The 14248-nt window shown below is 37.9% G+C and overlaps 1 protein-coding gene across 2 annotated transcripts; it reads right to left on the bottom strand.

The window, feature by feature from the left end:
* Positions 1-687: 687 nt before the first annotated feature.
* Positions 688-12200, bottom strand: TMEM19 (transmembrane protein 19). Of its 2 annotated transcripts, XM_027721959.2 has the most exons (7): positions 12156-12200; positions 11768-11918; positions 8679-8792; positions 7191-7328; positions 6617-6871; positions 5407-5616; positions 688-2534 (listed from the first exon to the last, which is right to left on the bottom strand). In XM_027721959.2, the coding sequence occupies exons 2-7, from the start codon at positions 11895-11897 to the stop codon at positions 2371-2373; spliced, it is 1011 nt and encodes a 336-aa protein (XP_027577760.1). In that variant the 5' UTR covers positions 11898-11918; positions 12156-12200; the 3' UTR covers positions 688-2370. The 2 variants fall into 2 exon arrangements, with proteins under 2 accessions (XP_027577760.1, XP_027577759.1); XM_027721958.2 differs by lacking the exon at positions 12156-12200 and having other exon boundaries at positions 11768-12062.
* Positions 12201-14248: the final 2048 nt, after the last annotated feature.

A 14248-nucleotide genomic window follows, 5' to 3' on the forward strand; every position in this document is an offset into this window, starting at 1 on the left:
ATTAAATTTGCTAACTGCAGTAACTTACTTTGTAATTCCAAATCTACCAATTTCTCTGGTTTTCTTCTAACTCTTCCTCTTTTTATCCCTTTCCTTTTTACTTCCTGCATTATCTGTCTCTCCAAGTAGCATATGGACAGGTGGTATCTCTGTCTGCTCTCTTCTGAGCCCAGGAACTGCTCTTAGTGACACGCATCAATTTAGAGGCAGTTTGTCACATTCTGTAACTTCTTCCCTGTATCCCATACTCTCCTCTCCACCTCCTCTTGAAGCTATCAGTCAGCTACTAAACAGTTAAATGTAACCTTATTTCCATAAGCTATACTCCACTCAATATTATATACCCAGAGTTAACTGTCAGAGTAACTGTCCTTTCCAGAGTTCAAGAGTGCTCAGGTCTTTCTGTATACTGGAAACATATGAGAGACAATTTCAAAAGCAACTCAAGTGTCATCATTAAGACATGAGAAATAAAAAAATCCAAAATAATGGCCTTTAAAAATCCTAACTACAGGAGTTCATTCAGATCACATTCATTCATATGATCACAGACCAAAGGATTTCATGCTGCGATGAATTTGAAATCACAGATGTCTTCTCACTATAGCAAGCTGGTTTTCAAACGAGACTCGTATTAAATAGTCCACTTCAGTGTCTGAAAATATACTTCACTTCAGGAAACATAAGAATCTAAAAATAAGGCATTTAATTGAAAAAAAAGTATCTCACAAAAATCGTATCTCTCACAATTCCAGAAACCACAACAGTATTAATAAAATCTTAAAAGACAACTAATACAGCTTTTATTTAGAAGCAGCATAAATCCAAACAGTGCAGAAAATTCCCAAGGGTTTATTGTTACAGTTTAAGTGCATATATTCCTTTTATAATTTTGTGCCTTTTCACAGGAACAGACAAAGAGCAGCTACAGAATTTGTTCTTTTCAGAAAGCCTGTACTACTTCGAAATCTCATCTTTATAACTGGGTAATATAGTGAACTAATTCCAGTGATGAATTCCAGATTTATATAGACTTGATTTCTAAACTCAAGGTGTTAAAATTTTTTTAATATTCCCACCAAAGGTGACATAATAAACAATTCAACTGAACTAAGACAGGCAATATACACAAGACATTTGTAAAAAAACCCAGATGTTCAATACAAAATACTCACCTATCTCTAAAAATAAAAAGCTTTTTATAAGTTAACACTATGGGCCCCAGTTTCTGAATGTCGACAGTGAGAGGTTATTATGAAGGTATCGCTAACGTTTAAATACCATCTGTACTGGCTGAATTACTTCTACCTCTTTTATAGATGAATGATGGAAGACACAATCACCTAACATAGGAGCATGAGCATCAAAAATTAAATTTCCATTTTTAAATGGTTTATGAGCGTGAATTCTACCATTTACTACAAGGATAAACTCTGTAGCTTCTTTGGCTGAGGCCATCATCTCTGGATAGAAGCCCCAAACAAAATGGGAAACATTTCCACTGCTGAGAAATAACGAAGGAGTATAGTTTGGTCATAATGGTAACTGTTATGGAACAATTCTGTGCTTATAGAAAAAATGTTCTATTTCTAAAGAGATGTATGTGAATTCACAACTGTTATCTTTAATTTTACATTATTTAATAACTACCACAGTATTGACAATCTTCATAAATATCATTAGTTTTGAAATAAAGATGCCAAAAAAGCACAGAAAAATTTATTATTCTTACTGGAACAGCTAGTCAGTTTCTATTTTAAATTTGGTTTGTTGCTTGACATTATGGAGCAGCATCACTTTTATGAATCCTATTCTCAGGAAAGTGGAGATATTATCAGGATACTGAATAGACAACAAGGCATAACTCTCTCTTCCCTGTCCAAATACTTCCAGAAGATCTTACGTACTGTAAACTATGGGAAATAGCAGAACTCGCCCACTTCAACCATGTTGCCATTGCCTATATAAAGCTGCAGTGTACTTTGTGTCTGGTTTGGACAATAGCCACAATGCTCCATCACACCAACTGATATGGATTATATTTCTATTTCCAGCTTCTTGCCTTTCCAGATGCTGAAGACTGGAGAGAACACAGATGCCAATACTTCAGCTCCATGAAGATAAATGAAGCAAATGCTTCAATTCACTTGGCAATGACCTACATCCATCTGAAGAGCAGCAAGAGCATATTGACAAAGTGCCTTCCAAGTCCTGAGAGATGCTGATTGCCACATGAGGCTTACAGCCTTAGTAAGTTGGCTCTCTGAAAGTTCCAGATCCCTCTCTTCAACAGAGTTCGAGTAGAATCCCTTAGAGTCTCTGAGTAAGACTGAACATACATCAATCACATGCAGAAAACCTTAGACCATTTCAACCCCTTGGCCAGAAAAACCATGCCATGCCTGGAAGCACCAAAGCAATGATTACAGAAGAAAAAAGATTTACTGCGTTGTTGTCTAATATAGGTTTTCCAGATATGTGCTTGGAGTGTTTTGTTTGGTGGTTAACAACCATTCCAATGTTCTGGTCAAAACCTGGGAAAAGATAAAGACTTCATTTTACAATGCCAACCAAGCTAAAAAGACACTTAGTAACCAAGTGTATGCAGCCTCCTAAATTTATTTTACCATTATGGTGTTAAACCTCTGTAAGAAGACATCATCAGACTAAACTAAATTTACAGTCAGTTTAATTTGGTACCTTCAAAGAATGGGGTATAAATGCAATACTTTATGTTAGAAATTACTTCTTTTGAGAAGTTACACTTCTGTCAAATCTACTTCCCTCTTTATGTAATTTCACAGCAAAGAAATGAATGAAACAAGCTAAATCAGAAGAAGAAAAAGCTGTTCCAAGAGTCATTCTAAAGCAAAGGATGCGGTTTTGAACAGAAACAACTGATTAGCAACATGTATTTCCTGTCAAGATGTATTTGTTTTCAAAGGAAAATTACGGAAACAACATTATTACTTGATCTGACAGAAAGCAAGCTCCTTCCAAAGGTTGAATTTATAAATTTTATTTACAGAGCAGTTTTATACTTCCAGCAGCTGGGTTTTTTTTCCCTAGTACATAGGTAATTTCTTGCTCTGCCTCTGTATTATCAATACTCTAGTGTTGAGCTTCATTAGCTACTACTGTACACACACCACTACCCTGTATTTTGTCCAGCTGTACTACTCTATATGCTGATACAAAGATACCATTCTAGAATGCTTGATTTTAACGCCAACTCACACTGTAATGAAGTATACCTGGGTACATGTACATGCATACATTTAAGGTTCATATGAAGGAACCAAATCGGTATATTTTATATTAACTTTTTTTTTTCTTCTTAGATTTGAATATCTGCCAACACCCACAACCTGGAAATTTCAAAATAAAGCTGCTGCTTTATTAAAAAAAACATAAAATTGGCATCTCAGACCAAACTTAAAAAACCCCACACCACAAACCTCCTTGGCAGGTATATAGCTGGTGTTACTGTTACCTTTGAATCATACAGTTAAATCTAGCTTTAGATAATGCAAAAAAGCTACAGAAAAATCAAACTTCAAAGATTAACAGTTTAACCCTTAACATTTGCTATATTTTAGAAAGCAGTAAGTTTCCTTGGGAAAAAGAGGGAATAAATTTTTCTAAATATATCCCTCAAATGTACATAAAGTGTACGTTCAGAGCTTAAACAAGTAGGTAAAGTAACAGCAAGTACTTCCATTAGCTTTGTTACTTACAGAATAGGTACAGCTTGAGACTGATAACATGGGCAAATTTTAATCTAATTCTGTACAGCTATTCAAAGCTTTCATTAACAAAGGTATGGGCAGGGATGGACCTTCTTTTAGAAACAGTAGGTACCACAGGCTATTAGATACACCAAATCTAGGAATACTACCAAAAGGAAAAACACTGATAGAACTAAATAGCAGTACAAGTTAATGTTTTCAAAAAAGACAATTCTTTATCACCACTGTCATATCTATTGTTTCTCAAGATGCTGCACAGACTAGAGTATTCCTTATGAGTCCACATTGAAAAGAGACTGGAAAAGTAGGTTAAAGTGAGGAGGCACACAAAACCAAACAGCATGCATGACATGAGCAGCACAATTTCATCTATGTCACAGCATATATGTACCACAGCATTTATGTGCATAATATAGCATGCATACTCCAGCATCCTTATGAACTTGTAAAAGAAACTGTGGAACTTGTATACTGTCCCTGCTGGAGCTAGCAAAAGAAGTTGCTGAGCATGAAAAAAATACATGAAATGAAGAAGAAATAGATGCCGATAAACGCAAACATGCATTAGCTAGGTTTACCCCACCCTCTTGATGCATCTGCCTCATTAGGAGCTTGAAACATTGTCTGACTGCTTAAGTGTTTTCTCTTTAGTAGAGAAATATCTAAAAATTCAGCAAATGATTGAACACTCCACTTTGGTCTTTCCTGGAATTACAAGGAATAGAGCATAAAAAATGCTGGAAAGCCAAATACAGAGCATCAACAACGGTCTGTACTTCTCACTGCAATGGTAAATCTAAGGGCCTTGTGTTTCTCAGGCAGTTCATCTGCACATTCACACCCGGACTTCCAACTAATAAGTATCCAACAACAGAACCTGGAAACTTAAGTTCTCTCTGTAAGCAAGCTGTTAAACACAACAGTGTCAGATATGGTTTTTAAATGATTTTTAAATGTAGGGTAAATTTACAGCTTAGCCTAAAGGTTGTCTGTAGTGTTTATTGACAGGCAATGATCCTTCAGGGCAATGAGTAAACACTGAAATAATTTAGAATCAGCCAGCCAACAATTTTTTTAAAAAATAGACATGCTTTTTTTTTATTTACAGTCACAGCTAGTTTATGATAAGCTTAACTTATAGGAAACAGTACTCTATGAAGCAGTGAAAAAACTAAGAACATAAAACATTGTTCACGTTTTCCTGGAGTTTTTCCTATTTAATTCTTAAAACTGAGACTATTGCTAAGACTTCAGAGTTAGGAATGGAGCTTCTGCAGTGACAACTCAATCCAAGCAAATGGATAAAATTAAACTGACAGTTCCTCTTGTAAAATGCTACGATAATTAGACAATAGAAAAGGAGAGGGCAGCAATGACTTCTTCCAAGGTAACATGTTGGAGATCTCTGGTCTCTTTCAGTAATCAGAAAGACATTAAGCTACAGTAAACAAATCAAAATTTGGAAAAGGAGCCACTGCCCTTGCTGGTTGACATTATCATGTCCATTACTTTTACTCCCTTTGTCCTTTGTGCTGCTACTTCTGTATTTTTTCCATTTAAAAATCATGCCCTCGACCCTTCTTGAAATTCAAGTCCAATTTTAGGTTACACTAGGAAAGGGGGGGGGGGAAAAAAAGGAAGAAAAGAAGAATCTTACCACTGTATTGCATTGTAGCTCCCAAATATGAATCAACAATTGATCCCAGTAGGCCAGCTGCTGCACCAAACACAATAATGGGCCATTGTGGAGCAGATATTTCCAGATCAGTCACAAAAATAAGTTGTGTTATGAAGTAGGCTATACCTACTGACATGCCCCCAAGCAAACTTGAGAGCAGGCCTACTAATGTAACTCCTCCATTAGTACCTAAATCAAACAAAACAAAGCTGATTTAAAACCTTTTTTTAAAGACATATTTATTCAAATGTTTTACATAACATCAAAACTGTACTGACCTTCTCCCCTTCTATCCACAAGACTCTGCTACTGCAGCTTTTATTTACAATTCTCAATGTGCTGTTGAGAAGATTAAGCTGAACCATTATGGTCTATTACTACTCTTTTCCTGTCTCTAGGGCTACTTATCTAGAAATATTCACTAGCATTAAATTAAATAAAACCAAACAGCACACCTTTCAATGTCACCTGGTACTTGTCTGTTGTAGGTCATGGTGGGAGCAGGATAATAAAAAGAGATTTGCTCCAAAAACCAGACCAACCAGACTTCAAGATGTGCATGTTATTAAAGCAATACCTCCCTAAGAAGTAGTATTTTGTCAACACATTTAAAGAAAAGAAGAAAATCCATAGACAGGAAGATATTTGACAGCTCATTGAATGAAAATCTGAAGAATGCATATAAAGGTAAAAAAATACTTCCCATGCATTGAAATCCTATCCAACAAGATCTGAAACTGATCAATATGCCAGCAAGACTCAAGATAAGACACACTGCTTTAAGGCAGCAATGACATTCACTGCGGAGACAAGGTGTGACAGACAAAAAGTTCACTTGCACACCCTTGGTAAGATATTAAAGGAAATGAGTGATTTGGTTAAGAAGTGAATTTTCTGCATTGTCTGTGTTGAATATATATATTCTACTCATTAAAATATGAATGCCTGAAAAAAATGAGTTGATAACTTGTATTCTTTATATTATTAGCAACATAAACATTTTTAATAGAGATGAGAAATGACAGTATTCAGAATGATTTTAGCTCCGTGGATCCTGTGTTGGTGCATCCCAACCAATCCCAGATTTCTGATGTTTTTCTCAGTCTTTCTTGGAACTATTCAAGTTGGATGCATAATTCAAAACAGATTAACAAAATATTCAGAACATGTAGAATAGGTAACACCTTACCTACTGGAACCTGTTCCCAGGTTGTTATCAATCTTGGTTTACTTTTACTCATAACACTACCAATCTCTGAAGCCCATGTATCACCAGCAGAGCATGCCAAAGCTCCCAAAAGGGATAAGCACATCCATGACGCTGTGTATTCCTTTGAAAAGTCAATAGGAATTTCACCTGGCCCATTTTCTATCATATATAAGAGAGCCAGCTCAGTAGGAACACCACCATTACAGAATACTTGAACCCAATTCCTCTGTCCACCTGAAGTAATAAAAAATAAATTTCAGTAATTTCAGGCAACAGTAACTGACAAGCAACAGCACGAGACAAAAGCAAAACACACATATATAAAGTTAAATTTAAAAAGACACATGTTCCAAACAGAAACTATATGGCAATTTATTAAACAGAACAGAAGCAAAAGCAAAGTCACTTGCTAATGTTACAGGGATAAGGGTAGAGGGGAGTCACAACAACAGTGTTCCCTACTGTGGATGTTACATCTCGTCTGACCCTTTGAAAGGAATATGCAGTATATTCTCCACAAGGGATCCAAAAGCATGAAAATATTTTGGCTTACCTTCTTTGTATTCTGAATCTATTTGCTTCTTTCTATCTTTTTTCCATTTAGTAAGTTTTGAAGAAGTAACAAAAAATACAAACAAAGAAGAGAAGAAACTGTAATTTGCAACTGTAAGGATAAATCCAACCACCAATCCTACGAAGAAAAAAGAAGTATATCAAGTTTCTCCATGTAACAATACTTGCTTTGCAAAGCAGTTAAGTATTTTGATTTTTTTTTAATATGAAGTGTATATTCATGATACCTAAGACAATCATGCAGTAACAGATTCTACTGCTAAATTGCTAATTTAATTGCTACTGCTTGTGTGATTTTTAAGACCTCCTTTTGCCACAAATCAGTAATACTGTGCAAAAATAAAAGACATAGCAATAAAAAAACACAAAGCAAAATCCAGAGGATATGTAACTGAAATTTAAGTACTCTGCCTGAAGAATATTCTTACTTGTATAAGGAGCAGATATAGAGCTGCGACTGTGACTTTATCAGCAAGTTTATCATCAGTTTAGGTATCAAATCCCATGCCCAAGGTCTCTAAGATAACCACTATAACCCTCCTCCATATCTTAGCAGATGCTACTTCTCCTTTCTGTTCTTTTCTTTTTCCGTTTCTGATTTTCATGCCATCTTTTAATTTCTGTAATTTTTTTAAGTATTTGAGCTTCTGGAGGTGATTAATTTTTATGTCCCCCTTTACAAAGGAGGTCTCATTTTCACTCCCCATCATGAGATTACAATTCTAAATGACTGAAAGAAAATTGTCTGCACTTAGGACAGACGCCAGAAAACCGCCTAGCAGAGCCATTACATTAAGAGGTAAAAACAAAGAAGAGAAAAAGAGGTTTTTTAATTTAGAAAATGTCACAAGACCAGGGTGAATCACCTCACCCAGAAATCTTGCATCAAATTTCAATAAACACTATTGTACACCGTGCTGCAGTTTTTATCATGCGGTCAAGAAAACTTTATTGAAATGGTCATTTGTTTGAACTAAAGTACAAATTTAATTTTCTTATTTTTGGCAGGCCAAAAAATGCCTAGAACCGGTTCTATTACAGTAAGGAGAATCATGTTCTCTTAACCGGTTCCCCCCCTAGGCAGGTAGGGTGCTGACATGGATCAGTTTTAGGGTATTTCTTTACCACTACCTCTGCCATTTCTTTAATTCTCTGTGAATCCATCTATATGTTAAACCAAAACATGTGATTTAACTGCATACTGTACTGAAGTTTAAAAGAATTCTCTAGGTTTCCATAAATCTAATGACAATATTAATCAGATTACAAACAGCATCACAAAATTAACTTCCCTGTTTAAACAGGCCTGAGAGAAAAAAATCAGTATGAATTTAAGGTATATACGCTTATATTTATACTTTTATTATAACAGAACTAAGTAGTAAAGTCTTAAAAATTACAAACAACAAAAAGAACATTAACTTCGTTTACTAAATATTTAGCTTAATAGTCTCAGAAAAAAACATACCTCCCAATGCACCACTGTGATCAAGGCTCTTCTTCTTAAAACCCTGTGCAGCAATAATTAGTGGAACCAAGACTGAAAAAAGCCAGCGCCATGGAGAAATGGGTCGTAAAGTACCTGATAAATCAAATAACAGGGTTACAAATGATCCTTATAAGCCTTTTCAATGCCTTCATATCTGAAAAATTATTATCTTCTAGTATATACTTAAAGTCTGATCTTAATAGAGATTAAAACTTTTTACCTTCTAGAAGAAAGGCAGTAATTTATTGAGTCTTTCCTGTTTAAAATAACATACCTTTTAATTGGATAATAATAAATCCTTTATTAACGTCTTTTATTTTGGTGAGTGTTCTAGAATTTCAGAAGGAAATAAATACATTTAGGACATTGATAATAAATTGTCTCCTTAGAAGACAGTTGCTGTGGATACTAGTGCTTTATGGAATGGTGTGGAATTACAAGAGCCAAGCAGGATATTATTTTCCTGTTCTGCAGATGCAATAAATTACTGCCTTAGCAGTAAGATCTTTAAAGCCTTTATATTTTAGCACCTCATTTTGACTTTAAATTGGAGGACACAAAGTTCATTGCAAAAGATGCCAAAAGTAGATCTTGTAAAACACTGAAATTTAACAGTCCGAAAAGAAATTATTCCTTAATACTAAAGTTTAGAAGTCTTCCATCCTTGTTGTCTTAAGAGACAAGGAAGCTATTGATTATATCCTGAACTACACTATTTACTGTGATAGAATTTCAATACCAAAAAAAGCCAAGAAAGACAATCCATGAGGTGAAAGTGAAAGCAGTGTGACCACTTTATGATAAACATCGGCACTATCAGTTCTTCTGAGCTTGATTTAAGGCTCTTAAAAATATGCTTTAAGCTGATGACTATAGCAAGATTTCAAGTTACAGTTTTTGTTTGAAAAACCCACAAACTTTTAAAATGTAAAGCCAATAGTTAATCTAGTGTTGAGCTAAAAATCTTGAGAAGTTATTTATTACATATGCTATACAAATACAAGACATCACAGATCTTGCTTTGAAGTAAGTCTCAATCTTATAAAATAGAGACTTCACACAGGCACAGCTTGGCTTGCTGGAGAGCTAAATATGATGGTTTTCAACAAGAACTTTTGTGTTAGCAGTACCCCAACCTTCGCACATACACAGGCTCCTTGGTGCAAAGCAGGAAAAACGTCTGTGAAATCACAGTAAGACACTAATTGCAAGTACAGATTCACCAGACAAAAACTTCTCTTCTGTGTACTGAAAAGCCCCAGTCCCATAGCAGGTGAGCAAGGGAGTCTTGCAGACAAGGGCTGACTCAAGAATTCAGAAGGCAAGCAGTGGCTATGTATGAAGAGACCTCCAGTGCTGTAGCCTGGTATTGCTTATCACAGACCAAGGCAGCTCTTAGTGTAAACTTCAGTGTGAGCAGTACTGGAAATCAAAAGGTTTCTTTTTCCTTGGCTAACAAATAGAATTTTCATCTTTTCAAGGACATTTTTAAACTAACCTTTTTGTATTTCACTGAAGGGGAGAAAAGTATTGGTATTGAATTACTCCTAAATATAAGCAGTTAGGACTAAGATAGAACACATTCATTGGTTTATTATGGATTCTTTGGCACTCCCACTTTACCAATATTTTGGTTACTGTTTGGTGCTTAAGCATTACTATAAATTGTAAATTAATAAAAATATTTTTGTATTTATGTTAAAGACTGTGAATTTCATCACTTGTATGGGCTTAATCTACTAAGCCTACTAATTATTATACATTTCATTCACCTCCTCAAGCCAAGGTCTTTACACAGTCTCAGGCAAATGAACAATAGAAGTTGTATGTCCTTCTTGTTCCATTATCATTCCCTACAAACAGGAGGATTAGTCTGCAGTCCTCTCCTTTCTGTCACTCCCTATATCTTGATTCACTTGCTACCGGGTGTTCCACTCTTCACTGCCAATCACCTTAGATAGCAGGGACTGGAATATCCTAATTATCAGAAAAACTCAGAGAGCTATACCTTTAGAGAGCGGACATACACAAATGAAGTTGCATGTTTAAATACAACTTGGTTAGCTCTAAATGACACAAATAAAGCCAGGTTGTGAAGCCCACTTCTGCCTATCTTCTGCATGTGTGGCATCTCACTACAAGCCAAAGAAGTCTCCAGACAACATAGGTTTAATGCTGTACCAGAACTAATATTCCATCCTAAAACCCAAAGCACTGAAAAACACTGAGCAGAGACATCCAACTGCCATTGCAAAATCAACTTATACTGGTGGTATATTTATTTTAGCTTCTGGATTCAGAGTGACACTGGGCAGTCAAGGGTGTTCATTCCGCATCCCTAAGCACTCCCAGCAACACTGCAATGACACTGGAGCTCTTCCTGAATTAAACTGGCTGAGGTCTTAAGGACCTGCCCTGAAAAGCAGTTAAACTCTTCTAGACTTGAACTGATACTGAAGGCTGTACTGCTGCTTTAAGAACGGCCCTAGAGGCAAAATGACAGACCACAAAGAGCACTTGCATCCCTGCAGCTATACACAACTAAGCCTCAGCTGCCTCAACAGAACATTGAGCTGACAGTACACACCTATGGTAGCCACTCCATGCATACATCCCCAACTTCTTATACTATTACCTCTGTTTCTGTTTTCCTTGACCAAGGAATTCTTCTTGCATGCCCTGTTCTGCACGTTGCTGCATGTGCATTCCTAGAACAGGCTGGCACACTCCTCCCGTGCTGTCACATACTTTTCCTCATCCAGAAAGACCTCTGTCAGCTCGCTCTTTCTTTTCACTTTTTATTTGCTTTCTTTTAGGGAAAGAAATCACAAAGGATACCAACATCTTAAATTCTACAGGATCCGTGGGCGGAGCTGCAAGTAGGTGGCTGTCAGCACCTTCTAAACCACTATCACGTACCGTCAGCGGTGAGATTTTCAGTTCTACTGACAAAGAACGGGGCTGTGCACACTTCTCTTCCCATTTTTTACGTTAAGCCTGCAGGGGTTGGATGGGAGGGTTCGCCCCTGGTCATGCCATGCCGGCCTCTCCCCGGCCTTTGGACTCACCGTAGTACGTACTTGCAGTCATGGACACGATCCAGAACGCCAGCGAAATACAAATGAGCAAGTTCAGGATGACCATATTCGCCATCATCTTGAGGTACTCTCTGAAGAAATCCTCCTGGTAATAGGGCATGGGAAGCCAGGGGGAGAACACCTGGCGGGAAAACAAAAGGCGCAGCACATCAGAGACACCGCTACCGCCACCACCATCTCCTCTCCCTGCCGACCGGCGAGAGCCACGGCCGGGCCCGGCCCGCACCGCCCCCGCGGCGCTGCCAGGAGGCACCGAGGCGCTCATGGGGAGGCTCCTGCGGGCCCCCCTGCTCGGCTCGGGGCCGGGCTGGGCGATGGGTGGCCGGAGGCGCTCGCACCGCCCGGCTCCGTCACTGACCTGCTCCCCTGACCGTCAACGCCGCCACCATCCCGCCCCGCGCCCGCGCCGCGCATGCTCCGCCCGCCGCCACAGCCCCAGCCCCAGCCCGGCCCCGCCCGCGCCGCCGCCGCCGGGAGAGAGCGGGAGTCGCCCGGGCCTGGGGGCGCCGCGGCCGCGCCCGGGCGGTGCCTGCGCTCTGTGCAGCTCTGTGGAGATTTCTCCCCTCTCTGGTATCGGGATGGGGTCTTCGCCAGGCGATGCCCATATAGATCCAGTTTGCGAAATAAAACCAGCAATGACATTCATGAAAAGCATGAAATCTGTTGAAAATTGTCGATACTGAAACAAAGAATTGTAATTGGACTTAGCATAAGCAGGCCTTGTTTAGTGTGACTTAGCAAATTAGAACACTTAAACAAATAGGCAAAACTGCTAGCTACAAATAGGGAACTGCCCTTGTGCGAGAGACAGATAGTTAACTAACCATTGCTTCAAAAACACATAAACAGGCTTGGAGAAATAGATAGGTAACGAACCCTTGGTTTTAGGCACAAAGACAGGTGTTATCAAGAAAGCCAGAAAATGTGTCTAAGGCCTAAGTAAAATAGAATGCTATTGTAACGTGGGCTTAACTGTCTAGTTTATCGGCTACTAACCATAGAAATGTAAGAGTGTATGGCATTTATGATAAAACTGCTATATAGACCCACCGAAATCGTGGAAAGGGAGAAGACATATTTGTGGGGTTAACCCTGTGTCTTTGGCAAACAAACCGTTTGTTGGTTGATTCCTTTGAGTCAGTACCACTGAGTGTCTGGATGAGGTTTGAAACTCATGGGAACACGGCAAAGTTCATTAGCACCAGAAGAAAGAGACTTGAAACGTTTCCTAAAGTTGCCTCGGGATGAAAACATGCCAAATCTGCCTGATGGCTTTTCTTGGGGCATACCAGACTTACTCTCAAAACACTCAAGTTGTAAATAAGTTGACAGTTGTTACAGGAAAGGCTCCCACTTGAACACATCAGAGGCTTTGTCAACAAAGCACAGAATGGAGTGAAACTCCACAGCTTTTCAAAACTCCATTGTTTTTAGGGAGCAGCCTCAAACAAAAAATACATAAGAAATAAATAATCAAGACTTTGGGTATCACAGAAGATAATGTTGACATAGCAGTTATGTATTCAGGATTTGTTCAGTGCAAGGTAGACCAAAACCTTCAAGTTTATAAACACTGGTATAGATGAGTCATCTCATGAACATCACCAACCTCAGGTGCTTTTTGTTTGTGGACTTGTGGGAGCAGCAGAATAGAATATTTATTTAAGTATTCATTGAGAGGCAGAGTAATAGGAAAAAGGGAAGCAAAAGATCTTTTATATACAACAGGAATAGTTTTTAAATTAGAAAATTCAAGTGAATATTCTTAGTTTAAGAGTTGATAATTTCCCTACTGAATTTAAGATTATTTCTGGCTTGTTGGCACCCATTTATCTTTGAGGCATGTTCTATTATTTTTCATTCAGCCTCTGGAGTAGGTTTCTAACAGGATTTGAACACAGTCCAGGTTGTGGATTCTTTTGCAACAGAAACTTCGGTATATGTTTGTGTGAAAAAAATACTCAGTTATCACTCAGAGCTTCTTCAGATGTTACCTAAACTAAGGACCATATTCTGCAAAGATTTTCAGATACCTGATTTTAGCTGAAGAGAGTAGGCCTATTCCAAAGGTAAAAGTTAACACTTGCGTGTTTACAATGTATTTTCTCCAGGCAATTAGAACCAAAACTTGGAAGAGGTGCTTTAGACAAGGCTTTATCTTATTTCTGCTGTATTTATTGATAACAAAGACAGCTAACAACCAAATTTTATCCGAACTAGAGATCCCTAAAACATTAATACTAATGTAGTGGGACTAACTTTTGGTATACCTAGTCTTCCTTCTCACCTCCCAGATTTTTATTAAACTTCCATCTGAGCTCTGAATTTGAGATCTACAAATCAGGGACTAAGTAGCTGGGCTACTTTGTAAGCAGCATAACACTGACATGACATTGCTTAGACACTCCTGCCAAAATCTAATTATCTGAAATTTTCAATCAGGCCAAGATC

Source organism: Pipra filicauda, unplaced genomic scaffold (assembly GCF_003945595.2).
Source record: "Pipra filicauda isolate LSUMZ 115617 unplaced genomic scaffold, ASM394559v2 scaffold93_size3172892_pilon, whole genome shotgun sequence".
NCBI classification, from domain to species: Eukaryota; Metazoa; Chordata; class Aves; order Passeriformes; family Pipridae; genus Pipra; species Pipra filicauda.